At 46.6% G+C, this 14,064-nt stretch overlaps 1 protein-coding gene across 8 annotated transcripts in view; it reads right to left on the minus strand.

Annotated features, from left to right (window-relative positions):
• Nucleotides 1-7,486: 7,486 nt before the first annotated feature.
• STN1 (STN1 subunit of CST complex) overlaps nt 7,487-14,064 on the minus strand; it is a 51,463-nt gene continuing 44,885 nt past the window's right edge. For 6 of the 8 annotated variants that reach the window (XM_046653504.1, XM_046653506.1, XM_046653509.1 and 3 more), the window contains one exon: nt 12,272-12,587. In XM_046653504.1, coding sequence (XP_046509460.1) covers nt 12,430-12,587 — 158 coding nt within the window. In that variant the 3' untranslated portion in view covers nt 12,272-12,429. Of the gene's footprint in view, nt 8,857-12,271; nt 12,588-14,064 lie in introns of those variants that run through there. The other 2 variants (XR_006887483.1, XM_046653508.1) reach the window with 2 other exon arrangements.

Below are 14,064 nucleotides of genomic sequence, written 5' to 3' on the forward strand. Positions count from 1 at the left end.
TCCTCAGGCCTCACATGTTAACCTTACCTGCTTACATTGCCCAAAGTGCAGAGGGTCCCTGCTACTCAGTGAGAAGCAGGCACTCTCCCTCAAGAGGAAATTTACCTTAAGTTTTACAGTATTCCCACCCTACTAGACCTTTGGGATAGAGAGAGAGTTCATCTACAAAATCACTCCAGCCTTGTCCCCGCTCCCCGAGACAGACCCACTGCTGTTCTAGCCACGAAGGAGCAGGCACTGGGCGGTGCTTCTCCAACTTTGATGTGCACACGAGTCCCCTGGGGATCTTCTTAAAAACGTAAATCCCGATTTAGCAGGTGTTATGGGCTGAACTGTGTCCCCTCAAAGTTCACACATTGACGTCCTCACCCCCAGCACCTCAGAATGTGATCATATTTGGAGACAGGTCTTTAAAGAGGTGATCAAGGTTAAATGAGGTCATGGAGGTGGGCCTTAATGCAACGTGACTGGTCTCCTTATAAGAAGAGGAGATTAGGACACAAACACAGAGGAAAGGTCATGTGAGTACACAGGGAGAAGACAGCCATTTACAAGCTAAGTAAAGGCCTCAGAAGAAACCAACCCTGCTGACACCTTGATCTGGGACTTCTGGCCTCCAGAACTAGGAGAAAATAAATCTCTGTTTAAGCCACCCAGTCTGTAGTACTTTGTTATGGCTGCCCCAGCAGATGAACACTTCGGTTTGGGGAGGCAACTGAGATTTGGCATTTCTAACAAGCTCCCGGATGATGCTGATGTTGCTGGTCCAAGGACCACACTTTGAGTAGCAAAGCCCTGGAGAATCTGGTTCCTTTCTATTTTATGGCATTGTCAGCAGCTTCCCAAATCGCCTAGCAGGTAGGGGAACAGGACACTTTTTCTCAAACTCTGCCTTCCTTAAGACGGCTAAGGCAATAGTGCTCAGCCTGTTTATATTTGCAGCACTGTTGAAACGTTAGAAATATGGTGGCACCTGTCAGGGGATGAGTCACAGGTTGGAGGATGTAAACAAAAGAAGCGGGCTGGACATAATAGGACCTGATGGATGCAGTAGGTCACCGGCGAGCTTGAGCCTCGTCTAAAGTGCACAGCTGCTCCTCTGTCCTTGAGCCAGAATATGAGCTTAGTGGGGTCAGATTTTCCAAAGTTTCAAAAGAGCCTAGAAATTTGGATTTTTACATTAAATCTCTAGATTTTTAAACTTTTAAATGTTGGCAACTCCGTCCATTTACTTTTGAAATGTGAAGCAAAGGAGCCTCCTGAGGTCCTAGACATGTTCTTGACCTATATCTTGTTTTGAGAGTATACACAGTAAAAATTCATTAAGCAGTACAACTAAAATTTGTACAATTTACTACTTGGAAGTTATGCCACAATGAAAAACCTGCATGGGAATGCTGCACGTCAACCCCAAGGCAGTCGTTACCTGTGGGGTGGAGGTGGGGAAGGAATGGGGTTGGCTTTACCTGTATCTCTAACGTTATTTTTCTTTAAAAAGACCGAGTTGAAGCACATATAGGAAAATATTAACAGCTGTCTAATTTCAGCGGCATCTAAGTTTTCTGCTTTATTATTTTCTGCATGTTTGAAATATTTCATAATTAAACATTTGTAGTATTAAAAAAATGAAGCCTGAAAATACCAACACTGCATAGGCCAAACCCCTTGGAGTCACTGAACCACTCTCTTGGTCTCCCTCGGGCTCTGTACTGCTGTTTAGGTAGGAATGTTTTCTGCTCTGACCCAATTTTCCTACATGCTTCAGAAAATACCTGTTCCCTCCTTGCCATGGGTGTGATGTGATGTCACCCCACCCACCCAGCCCAGTCTCCTATATGACCTTTATCACCAGCTTCAGCTGTCATAAAAATACAGTTTACACATCAACCGGAATTGAACACACACTGTGTTTGGGTCACAGTTCAGAGCCATCAGAGAATGGGCTTCTCTCATCCTGAAAGCAACACAGCCTAGTGGTTAATCTCACAGAGCAGAAACCTGGCTCTTGCAGTTACTAGCTGCACACCCTTGGGCAAGTCAGGCTCAGCCTCAATTTGCTCATCTGTAAAGTGGGAATGATAACAGTACCTACATATCTGGGTTTCTGAGAAGATTTAAATTTGCTGAGTGTTTGGTGCATAACTGTTCAATACTCATTAGCTATTATTAAGTACTTAACATTAGTGCAATCGTACTTTAAATATCTTTCTTACATCATGGATTAAGTCTGAGGCCACAGTGCTACTAAATTGGTAGCTGACCACCAAGCCTTAAAGGGAAGATACTTTCAACTCTGATGCAAGTAGCAAATGCGATCAAACATTGTCACGGCTGCTGTTGCAGAAGCAGAGGCAGTCAAAACTCACTTTCTGCCTTCCAAGAACCAACCTGTTTCTGTCCTTTGTGAAGGACCCTGAACTATATGAAAGCAAACTTTAAGGGAAAAGAGAATTGTAGAAGCTCCAGGCTGGTTCATTTACTGGCTGCCTCAAACCTCAGGGGGAGGGCACCTGCCCCCTCCCTTTGGACAGCGGTGTTGCCAGGGCAGCCTGGCGTGTTGACTTTCAGGGTTGCTGTTTGGGACTTGTTGCTCAAGGTAATGCTCGCAGGAACAGCACCCTGCCAGCGGCTTTGTAACCCAAAAAGGGCTTTAGCAGTGACTAATTCAGCCATAAAGGATGCACACAGATCCAAGAAAATCTATTCCCTAAAGGAATATGATTTCAACTCCTTTGCAGTTGGTGCTTCTTTGTCTTTTAAGCCACAAGCATTAGGTTTCTCTGTCTGAAATTCCAGCTCTGCCATGCTGCATTCTCCAGGAGGCTGTTTGCTCTGGTAAAGCACAGAGACACGACTGGTGCCTGCGGTGGGGGAGAGGAGCTCCTTACCCTGAGAGAGCATTTCCTATGTGGTCGGGACATGCACTCTTTCAGCACTTCTGCTGTCTCCTGTTCAGAGGCCCACAGGTCTCCTGAGCCCCCTTTCCCTTCCATTCATCTAAAACTCCCGTGGCACTTACCGTGGTCTGTCCTGCAGAACCTGGGAGTGGCCCTGGCCTTTGCCACTCTCCTTCATCCCTAAATTGGTGACCCACCTGAGTTCTATTCCATTAACATCTCTGACCTCTCTCTCCCTCCACCATCCCAGTTTAGGCCCTCACCACCGTTCCCCAGGTTACGGCAGCAGCCACGTCTCTCTGGTCTACCTGCCCTGAGCTTGCCCTCGTGCAATGCTCCTCCACTTTGCTGCCAAAACAGTCTTTCCAAAAAGTACATCCGATGCCAGCTTAACATCCTTTAAGTCCACCCCTCCCCACCCACACACTGTTTCCAGACTAAATGTTCCCAGTACTGCCAGAAATCTGAATTTTTATGAGAATTCCCCATCGCTTTTTTTATTTTTAGAGTTACAATATTTTACACACTAAAAAATTATAAAACATTGTAATAAGTCTCCCACCCACTCCTGGCCCCCAATTCCCTCTCTGAAGAGGCCACCCTGGTCACCAGCTTCTTCTGGAGCCCTTCAGACATTCTCACACACACACACACACACACAAAACCTCTTTTTTATACAGATGGTAGCCAATTTTTTTTAAGTTGGTATAAGATTTTAAAACTCCGAGGGTCAAACAAGACATGTTTGCATCCACGGGTTCTAAATCATGTAGGCATGTGCTTACGACCCACTTGACTGAAAGTTCCCTGAACACGTTCCCCTTTATAGCTGGCAGGATACCTTGCACACAGTTGGCACTCAATAAGTACACTGCCTCTCCACTGAAACATTTATTAAGCCCCACTCTGCTTACTGCTGGGTCTGTCACAGACTTTGAGGTGAACTGTGATGTGGGCAACCTCTGAGGAGACACATGGGAACAGTTAAGTCTGGCTAAGTGTGCAGCCCTGTGGAAAGAGAACCAGAACTCAGCTGGCTATAGGTTCAGAAGCTGCCCACCTCCCATTTCTCCTGGTTACCCGGGTCTACAACAGATGGACAGAGACAGCAGCTCCCCGGCCGTTCTCGGGCTTGCCCTAACGAGGTGTCTGCGTGTGCAGACGGCCCGGCCCCCGACAGAGCGCTGACACCAGCATTCCCAAGCCAGCTGTCATTCCCAGGAGCCAGCGTTCCATTTCTTGCCCTGCACCAGGTCAAGGCAAGCCGGGACGGGACAGAAACCACAGGCACAGGCAGCTTGCTGACTCTTCCCCAGGCGCTGGGCTGGGCTGGTTGGGGCGGGGCTGGCTGCTGGAATGGGTCGGGCCTTTTCATGTTTCTTCATGTTGCGAGAAGGCTCACTGCTCAGGTGGTTTGGGACCCTCTCCTAGGTTAGATTCTATTTGCTCACTTGCCTGTGTTCACAGGTCACCTCTGGCTGGTCAGCATGTCCGATGGATGCAGGAGAGAGTGATATTTTCGGTTCATGATAAGGTGGACCCCACTGAGGAAACGTGACAAACTCTCGTCACCTTTCTCTCCCCCACACTCTGAAGTGCTGACTTCCAATCGTTTCCGCAGTGATGCAGGACAGGTGGTTTCGGAGGGAGCATGCTCCTTTGGGAGGGTCACAAGCAATTCCCCTGGAACTGTACTGTGACGTCATGCCTTTCTCTCCCACTCAAGGGACCACTGGAGAGGCAACGTGACCTTGTTCTAAGATTTACCTTGAATTTATCTAATTGTCGTGCAATATGACTCTTACTCTAAACTCAGGTGGGTAACACTTGTCATATTCCTTTTCTTCCTTGATTTCAAGTTACCTCGGGCCTGGAGACCTCATCCTCTGGGCTGGCAGGAAAATATGGGTGGTAGTGGGGTGGGGCAGGCTGTCCCCTTCCCTGGGGACATGTGAAAATCCAGGAGGTTACGTGGGCCTGGAAAATGAGGATGGGTCCTCTCTTCTCCTGAGACCAAGTCTTCTGCTGATATCCCCAGTGGGTCCCTGTAGAGAGGCAGGCTTGTGGCAGCTTCCGTTCCAAGCTTGGGAATCTTGGCTGAAGCTGGGAATCCTAGGCCGAGGCCCTAAGCCTCTGAGACACGACGAAACCTCGCCATAGAAGTCCTGCCATCGTGCCACCTGCCTCAGGCACCGTAGGGAGCACCTTCCGGTCTGCAGTGCCTGGAGTCCACTAATCTCCAAGCCCTCCCAGGCTCCAGGCTTCCAGAAAACATAAGCCAGCTTCTCTGCACAACTTCTGCATTCAGCCCCCAAACCAAACCTCCCTGAGGCAAGGCTGGCTTCCTGCATGGAAAGAAGAAATAAAATACCGGAAAAACAAACCCCACGCTAATAGCTCAATATATTATCCTACCACCTAATTTATGTTAGAATAAACTAACCATTCACAAATTTCAGTACATCACAAAATTCAAGACTTGTCACAACTTAATAGTGTCACACATCACAGCATATGCGACACCAGCATGGCTTTGCTCTAAAGTAGGGCTAAGAGATGGGAGGGTGCTCTGCCCTCTCCCCTGCTTCATTTGCTCCCTCCACCGACTGGCCTCAGAACAAAAAGATGAAAACCCTTCTCCCTGAGGAAGCGATTTCCAGCCAAGAAGATTATAAAAGGAGTGTTGCCCAGAGCCCCAATTAACTGTACCAAACCCAGTCAGTGATGAAAATGTGGGCATCACCTTATTATGATAATTAGGCTATGCTGATTAAAGTGGAAGCAGCATTAAGATGATTTCTATTACTAAAGCTATCTTCTCCGCTTAATTAGCACTTTCGTAAAAACAACCTTAGCTTTTCACATCAATCTGACTGGAGACAGAGTTACTGAACCAGAGCTGAATGGCGTCTGGTTTAGGAGAGTTCTGAGTCGATAAAATGGTGATTGGTTTTTAAAAGATGGCTGCCTTCATGTATTATTATATATAATATTTGGGCAGGCATGTGGCCAAGCACTTGAAGTTATCAAATTGGGAACCTTGAGGCTTGAGTTCTTCAGGATGTTTATTCCAGCTGTGTACTAACTAGGACCTCGGCAGCTGGCCTCTGGGTTGGCTCTGCAGCCAATACCACCGCTAGACCACATGACCCCGGCCGTCCTCAGCCTCTGCTGGAAGCAGTGGCTAATGTCCAGGACAGAACTGCATCTGTCTAAAGGTGGCTCACAATTAACAGATGACGCATCTGTATGAGCATCTGTCTAAAGGTGGCTCACAATGAACAGATGCTCACCACCACTCACAACTAAAGAAATACAAACTCAAACAAAAACCAGAAATCATTTTTACCTATCAGATGGACAGTGATTAAAACTATTGATAATACAAAGTATGGGTAAGCTTGTGGGCAAACAGTAGACTCATAACTCATTGATAGGAATTAAAATAGACCAGTCTTTTCAGTAGGTAATTTGTCAATGTCTATTCAAATTTTTAAACGCTCATGCCCTTTCTCCTGGCAGTTGCATTGCTAAAAATTTATCATACAAATATTCTCACAAATGTATGCCAAGAAAAGAAAAATGTACAAGGATGTTTCCTGCAGAATTGGTTGCAATTGCAACAAACTGGAAACCAATTAAATGCTTCTCAATAGGGGCCTGGTTAAATACACTAAGGGACAGCCATACAATGGAATTACGTGACCATTTAAAAGAATGCAGTCAATCCTGCATGCTAATGTGGAAAAAAAAAAACCCTCCAAGACACAGTATTAAATAAAAAAACCAAGATGCATCTAAAATGCTGACACAATTTTTTCTGGAAGATAGACAAAATATTAACATGGTCATTTTTCTAACAACATACATATAATCTAAAAGAATACAGAGTACCTGGGAAGTGGTAGACCATTTTTGCCCCTTCTTTGTACTTTTTTGGTATTAAATTTTTTTTAAAGAATAAGGCTATATGTATATAAAAGTTGAAAGATGTCTGTGAGAGATTATATTTTCCAAAAACAGCCAGAGCAATATTCCCAGTTCTACATGTCCTTCTAGAACCATGTTACTCCCTATCAGGAGGTGGTTTATTCCCTTCCTCTTGAAACTGGGTGGGACTTGGTGACAGCCTCAACAATTAGAATGCCATGGAAGTGACACTGTGTGGCTCCTGGGGCTATACACAAAATGGCCATACAGCTTCTGTCTGGGTTGTGCTCTCTATTGGGATGCCTGCTCTTGGAACCCAGTTACCTTGCTGTGAGGAATCCCAACCGAACCCACAGTGGAGTGGTTTTGAGTATATTCACAGAGTTGTGTAAATATCACCACTATCTAATTCCAGAACACTTCCATCACCCCAAAAAGAAACCCTGTACCCCACAATTCCCTCTCCCCCCATGCCTTGGCAATCATTAATCTACTTTCTGTCTCTATGGGTTTGCCTATTTTAGACTTTTCATATAAATGGAATCATACACTATGTGGCCTCTTGTGTCCGGCTTCTTTCACTTAGCATACTGTTCTCAGGGTTCATCCATGTTGCAGCATGCATCAGTGCTTCATTCCTTTTTATGGCTGAATAACATTCCACTGCATAAATACATTTCTGTTTATCCATTCATCAGTTGATGGACATTTGGGTTGTTTCCACTTTTTTGGATATTAGGAATAATACTGCTGGGAACATTCATGTGCAAGTTTTTGTGTGGACATATGTTTTCACATCTCTTAAGGCAAGTACTTTAAAGTCACCTGTTAATATTAAATGATACGTAATACATAATAAGTAAATGATACTGAATAATAACAAACGATACATAATTAAAATAATTCTTATTCATTAAAGCAGGTTTCCTAAAGCAACAAACCTGTTCCCTCATGGTAATTCCGATGTAATATGGAACACTACAGTAATAAATGGCACTATTTCAAACTCACTTTTTTCACTAATTTACACAAACTTTTCCCCAAATCAGTGTGAATTCATGAGACTCCACTTTACGGTCTCTATCTAAAAATACCAGGGCTATCATGTGGTCTTCAAAATTCCTCTCTTTATGTTCCAAAACGAAAACCTATCATTTTAATCGGAGGGATTTGAGTCTCTTCAGGAATTTGGGGTTTGATTTAGAATTCCTGTGAACACAGAATCTTGTGCTGTGCTGTGACCTTCCTGTTTGGGTTTACCTAAGAAAAGTTCAGTAAAAATATGCTGTATTTTTTTAAAATTCTGGATTACATAAAAACTCACTAACGTGGGAGTTTGGGCTCACATTTAGAGCCTCCACCAGGAGACTATCACGCAAACAAAAACTCTATTGCAAGGTTCGCCAAGAGACACCATTCCCTTCAGGATGGTCCAGCTTTCCCCCCAGGGCCTGTTTCTCCTCCAGCCAGCCTCATCACGGACTTTCCGAGTCTGCCCATATGCCTCCCATACCCTTAGTAAGGAAACAACTGGGGCAGTGCTGCAGAGGCCAACCGCAGAGAAGAAACCACACTAATAAGAAAGTGTGGATGTGTTCTCCAGTGGAAAATTACAAGTTTGCTTGGTTTCAGTCATCGGCACCAAGTCCACAGCTCCTCATCACTGAGTAGACGTCTTCCCACTTGGCTCTCTCTTGGCCAGTGTCCTGGCACACTATCAGACGGAGAAATAATTAGAAAGAAGTGTCTCATAGGGATGAGAGGCCCTGGTAGCTTACCAGATGGGGATGGTCATGGTTCTCCAAACAAATCCTTGACCAGAGAGCAGCACGACTTGTCTTCTTGCCACATGAACCACATGCAGCGTTCACACCTCCTGAAACATCTGTGCACCAGAGAGCTCGAGTGTTCGCTCAGCTTCTCTCCTCTCAGGGGAGCCCTTTGGTGGCTCTTCGCTACAAGCAGTGACCCAACCGTAGCCCCAGAGCTTTCCCAAAGCTCCCCTCATCTTCTCCGAGTTCCTATGTTGCTGTGGAGGAGAGAGGCCCATCTCATTCTTGGTTCACTCGTGACTCCGGTTACAGGTGTGTGGGGCAGGCTGTGAGAAGCAGCTTTATTATTGTTGTAGAAATGACTCTCACTAATTGTAGAAATATCAACATAGACAGATGCAGTTACAAAGCATCTGACATCTCACCTTTCAGAGGTGACAAGTATATCACCTTGGTAAGTGTTTTTAGAAATCTGTTTGACATGTATAATTACTCATACAGCAGTTCTCAAATATACTTGTGAGCATGGTGCTAATTTGTGTTCATCCAGAAGCCGACCCTGAGACAAGGATAGCAAAGGAAGCAACGCCCTTGGGAGGTGCAGCAAACAGCAGTGAGGAGCAGGGAATGAAGACGGCGAGGGCGAGGGAGCTCAATCCCACAGAGCAGCTCTGGGAAATGGTGTGGCACATGTACATGCCTCAGAGATATCGCATTTGAAGGGCCAGGGAGCAGGAGTATTTATACCCCAGTATTATTGGCTGAGGCTGCTCTCAGTGGGTGTTAATTCTGAGCACTTCCAGCTGGAACATCCTTCAAAGACAGTGGAGAAAGCTCCCCAGGAGAGACAGGAAGGTGCTAGCAGGTGGAGGGCAGCCAGACGCACAAACAGAAGTGGTACCACTTGAAGTATGTGCCAGGCACTGTTCTAGGTGCTGGGACACAGCAGGAAATGAGGCAAAGGAAGAGCCCTGTCCTCATGGAGCATTCCTTCTGTTGGGGAGAGAGGGTAGGTAAGAAACAGATGGAGTGTGTTCCATGGTAGCAAGTATTGCGGAGAAAAATAAGTACTGTGGCCTTCTGGGGAGCAGGGAGAAGGGATCGGCTGTAATCAGCAAGCGAGGGATCAGAACAGCCCTCACTGAGAAGACGACACTCAAGAAAAGACCCAAAGGAGGGGGAGAAGCTCACCATATGGTTACTTGGGTGAAGAACATTTCTGGCAGAGGAAACAGCAAGTGCCAAGGCCCTAAGGCAGGAATGTCCTGGTGTGTGAGGGACAGCAAGGCGGATGAAGCTGAGCTGGGTGAGGGGAAACAGCAGGAGAGGAGGCTCGCAGAGCAGAACCTGCTGCCACTGGAAGCCTTAGGCTCCTCTCTGGAGTGAGACACAAAGTCACGGGGAGCTGGAGCAGAAGACGACAGGATGGCTCCAGCTGCTGTGCTAAGAATGAACTGAAGAGGGGTGAGGGCGGAAGCAGGGAGAACAGTGAGGAGGCAGCTGCAGTGCTCTTGGTGGGGGCAGTAGAAGAGTGAGAAGTGGAGATTCTGGAAATATTCTGAAGGCAGATTCACGGTGATTTGTGGGCAGGCTGGACGTGCGATGTGAGAGAAAGAAGTCGATGGGTTTGGCCTGAGAAACTGGAAAAATGCAGCTGCCTTTTCCTGAGATGGGGAAAACTTCAGAAGGAGCAAGTTTGGGGTCGGGGTGATTGGGTGCCTGCTTTGGGCGTGTTGTTTGTGATGTCTGTTAGACACCTAAGTGGAGATGTCAGTAGGAAGTTGAATTTCAGGGTCTGGAGTTCAGCAGAGGTCCAAACTGGATATAAACTGAGAAGTTTGTCAGCATATAGATGGTATGAGCCATGAGACTGGTTGAGATCTCCCAGGGAGCAATCTAGGTAGAAAGGAGGTCTGGGACTGAACCCTGAGCCCCCAGGAAGATGGGCGACTGAGCAAAGAAGGCTGAGAAGGAGCAGCCAGCGTGGTGTCCTGAAAGCCAAGTGCAGAAAGTGCTTCTAGGAGGCAGGAGTGGTCAACTAGACGTACGTGTATACGTGTGCCACATTTATATAGACGTATATGCAGGAACACACGCTGTCTATCTAGATATATACATGAACATGCAGGTAGTTTTAGATCAATGGTGTTATACACAGATCTGTAACTCGATTGTCTTCCCACTGAATCTATGGGGAATGGTGCTTCATGCAACAATATCTGTCTGCTCCACTATTTTAATGGCTGCATAGTATTTTATTGTGTATACGTACCATAATTAATCCTTCCCTAGATAAATACTTTTCCTAGTTAGAGAATTCTAAATTACATATCAATGGGCATCTTGCGCATTCACCTTTTCACACCTGTGTGATCATCTCCTTGGGATAAACCCTAGAAGTGGGGTTACTATGTGCAAGGATATGCCCTTTTTATGATTTGATTCAAGACTGCTTCCTGGGCAGTGCCAACAATCCAAGATGTATTCAATATGGAACAGCTGCTGACCTCAAGGAAGAACTGCTGGGATGTCATTCCAGGTAGATCCTAGTCTACAGGGACCCTTCTGAGCACACGGAAGACACAGGGCAGCCATCTGACCCCAAACTCTGCTCTAAGAAATCGGGCAGAGGTTTGGGTCAAGTCAGAAAAGTCCATGACATGAAGCAATCTGTCAGTGCCAGCCCTCGGCCTGACACATGGAGCTGCAGCCGCCTTCTGAGTGCGCAGCTGCTCCATCTCTGCGTAGAACAGACCGAGGCCCCAGGCCTGCAGGCTCTCCAGCAGAGCCACTAAGAGCTTATTACGTCAAGAGCAAACGCACCAGACGAAGGCAGATGTGCCTTTTGTGAAATGACTGTAATTAACTCCAAACTTTTCTCCACACTTTATTTTTGCTGGCTGGATCTGTCATCTTGCTGTTACAACAAGCCCATTACATACCTCAGATTTTCCCCTTTACCTTGTCATTCTGAGCAAAGGCATGACTCCACCACCTGTCTGGGCCCATACCTAGGCTTTGTCTGAATGGTGTTGGGACGTCCTGCACGTTCAATGGCAACCTTGAAAATAACATCTACCACTGCCAGGCGATTGGCTGACAGCCTCGGAGAACTGCGGGACATTCAGAGACAGTGCAGTCAGTCACATACGTCCTCAAGTGCAGGGAAATGTACTGAGACACCTTTTGATTCAGAAGGAAAATGACAAACACAGAGCCATGCCTTGGATCCATATTCCCATCTCTGGGTGGGTCTGTAAACGGCATTCGACCCAGGACTCAGGACCCACAGCTGGTGCTTGACCCCTGGAAATCGTAGCTCAGGACACCATCCAAGGAGAACTAGTCCCCAAGAGCCATCAAGGTACCACAAGAAGGTAACTGACAGTCTGAAGATTTAAAAGGCTTCAGATCTGAGATCTGGCTGTATTCTCTTCAGTTCCTCCAGCACATGGGCTTTACCACGGGATGTCCTTTTACCGTGAGAGACCTCAAACCACACACACCCATTCAGCCACCAACATAGTTTCCTCCCCTTCCGCTCCCAGAGTGATGCCAGTCCCGTTGGGAGGCCACCAGGCAGGGTTTTGTTGTATGTCATGGCTGGGATAAAGTTATTTTGTCCCAAGGATACAGCAGGTAGAAGGCAGCCTACAGAATTTACGCCAAATCTCATTCATCAAATGACCACATTTCATAGTTTATTATGAGATAATTGCCTCCAGCCTTATAAACCTCTGCAGGATGCTTAAATCAGAGCCTGGGAGCAAACAGCACATGGTCTTTCTCCTCCTCGGCCCGGCTCCGCCCGTGCCGTCTGCTGCCTCTCCTCAGAAAGCTATGTAGTAGTGCTCCATGGTGCTGACAATGTCACTCTGGTCCTCCAGGAGCTCCAGCACCTGCTGCAGCACAGCTTCACTCAGGCCCGGGCTGACGCTCAGGCGAGCACACGCCAAGATGTGCAGGAAGTGGCAGCCCTTCTCCATGTCTGCAGAAAAAAGGCAGTTGGCTTGGACACACCTGCCTGGCCCTCCCCCACTCTCCTCTGTCCTCTCCCTCTAAATGAAGTGCTTCTCCATGTCTCCAGAATAGGACCTGCATTTTAACTGGAGCCCCCAATGATTCTTACGCACATTAAAGTTGGAGATATGCCGGTCTAGATTATCAGTGAAAACAAAACAAGAAAACCTGTTACTTCACCTCCCTGACCTGGAGCCAGTGCTCAGGGACTCAGGCCTTCAACCTTCATGGATTCTCAATCAATAATTTTATATCCATAACCTAATGGATCTTTAGGGCTTGGTCTTTTTTCTCTAATGAAATTACACATACAAGTGCACATATTCAGTGCGGAGCCCCTGGCTTCCTAAGCGGGAGTCCTCTTGAGATTGACAGCAGGGCCGGTCGACAGCAGCCTCCACGTTCTCTCCCGAAAGTCCTGATTGATAGGACCACCGTGGTGAAGAATGGATTCCTACTGTTGGCCTGTCCTCATTCCTCTCTGCCTAGGCTTCCAAGAAGTCTTGTCTGTGACGGCTGTGTTCTACCCTCTACCCCAAAGTAAGACCATTTGGTAGACAGTGATCAAAGGTCAGGGGAAGTCACCTCTTTCCTAGTTGAAATCAATGATTTAGCGTAGTGCTATCACACTGAATCACACACGTGACCATCAGAGGACCACGAAGCCAGTTCAGTGGGCTGTGATTGGCATTCTTTGTCTTACCAAACAGACTAGGAAACTACAGAATGTATTGCCTTATAGTTAGGATAAATATTATTTTGAAAAACTTTATTTCAATTTATAATAAAATTATATAATTATAATGGATGCTATATATATATTGTATGCATTATAATTATATAATTCACTGACTCATGATGTAAAATGTATTTGTGACTCTGAGTCAAACCTCACTACTAAAAACAAACCCTCCCGAGCTTCCACTTTAAAGCCCACGGCAGGGCCAGACTTGGCCTCTCACTGTTCTACTCCTGCCACTGGCACACACACTGCTCCACGCAGTCCTTGAGTGCTGTTTTCAGATGACAAAATGCTCTAGGCTCCAGGAAGGTGCTCAAAGAAGTATCGTGTTGTTGGACAAAGCATGGTTTGGGACTCCGCACATTGTTATGGCCTTGGGCAAGTCAAAGCATCTCCAAGCCTCAGGTGAGGACCTGTGGGGAGGGGGGCACCTCTGAGGTCCTTTCCAGCTCTGCGGGGCAGAGACTATCTCAGGCAGTGCTCCTGAGCTAACAAAGACTTGCTGAATTCTGACCTCTAGTGGCTACATCAACTAATTATCCATCCCAACTGGGGTAAAACTTGCCAACTCCACTGTCTCCACGTTTCCAAGCTGTTTCTTCTACATCCATTCAATAAAGATCTCCTGAACACCTCCTAGGTGCGTAGCACTGAGCAAGGAGGAGCCAGTAGAGAGTGGCAGGTGGACTGTTGACTCTGGAGT

Source organism: Equus quagga, chromosome 2 (assembly GCF_021613505.1).
Source record: "Equus quagga isolate Etosha38 chromosome 2, UCLA_HA_Equagga_1.0, whole genome shotgun sequence".
In the NCBI taxonomy this organism is placed as follows: domain Eukaryota; kingdom Metazoa; phylum Chordata; class Mammalia; order Perissodactyla; family Equidae; genus Equus; species Equus quagga.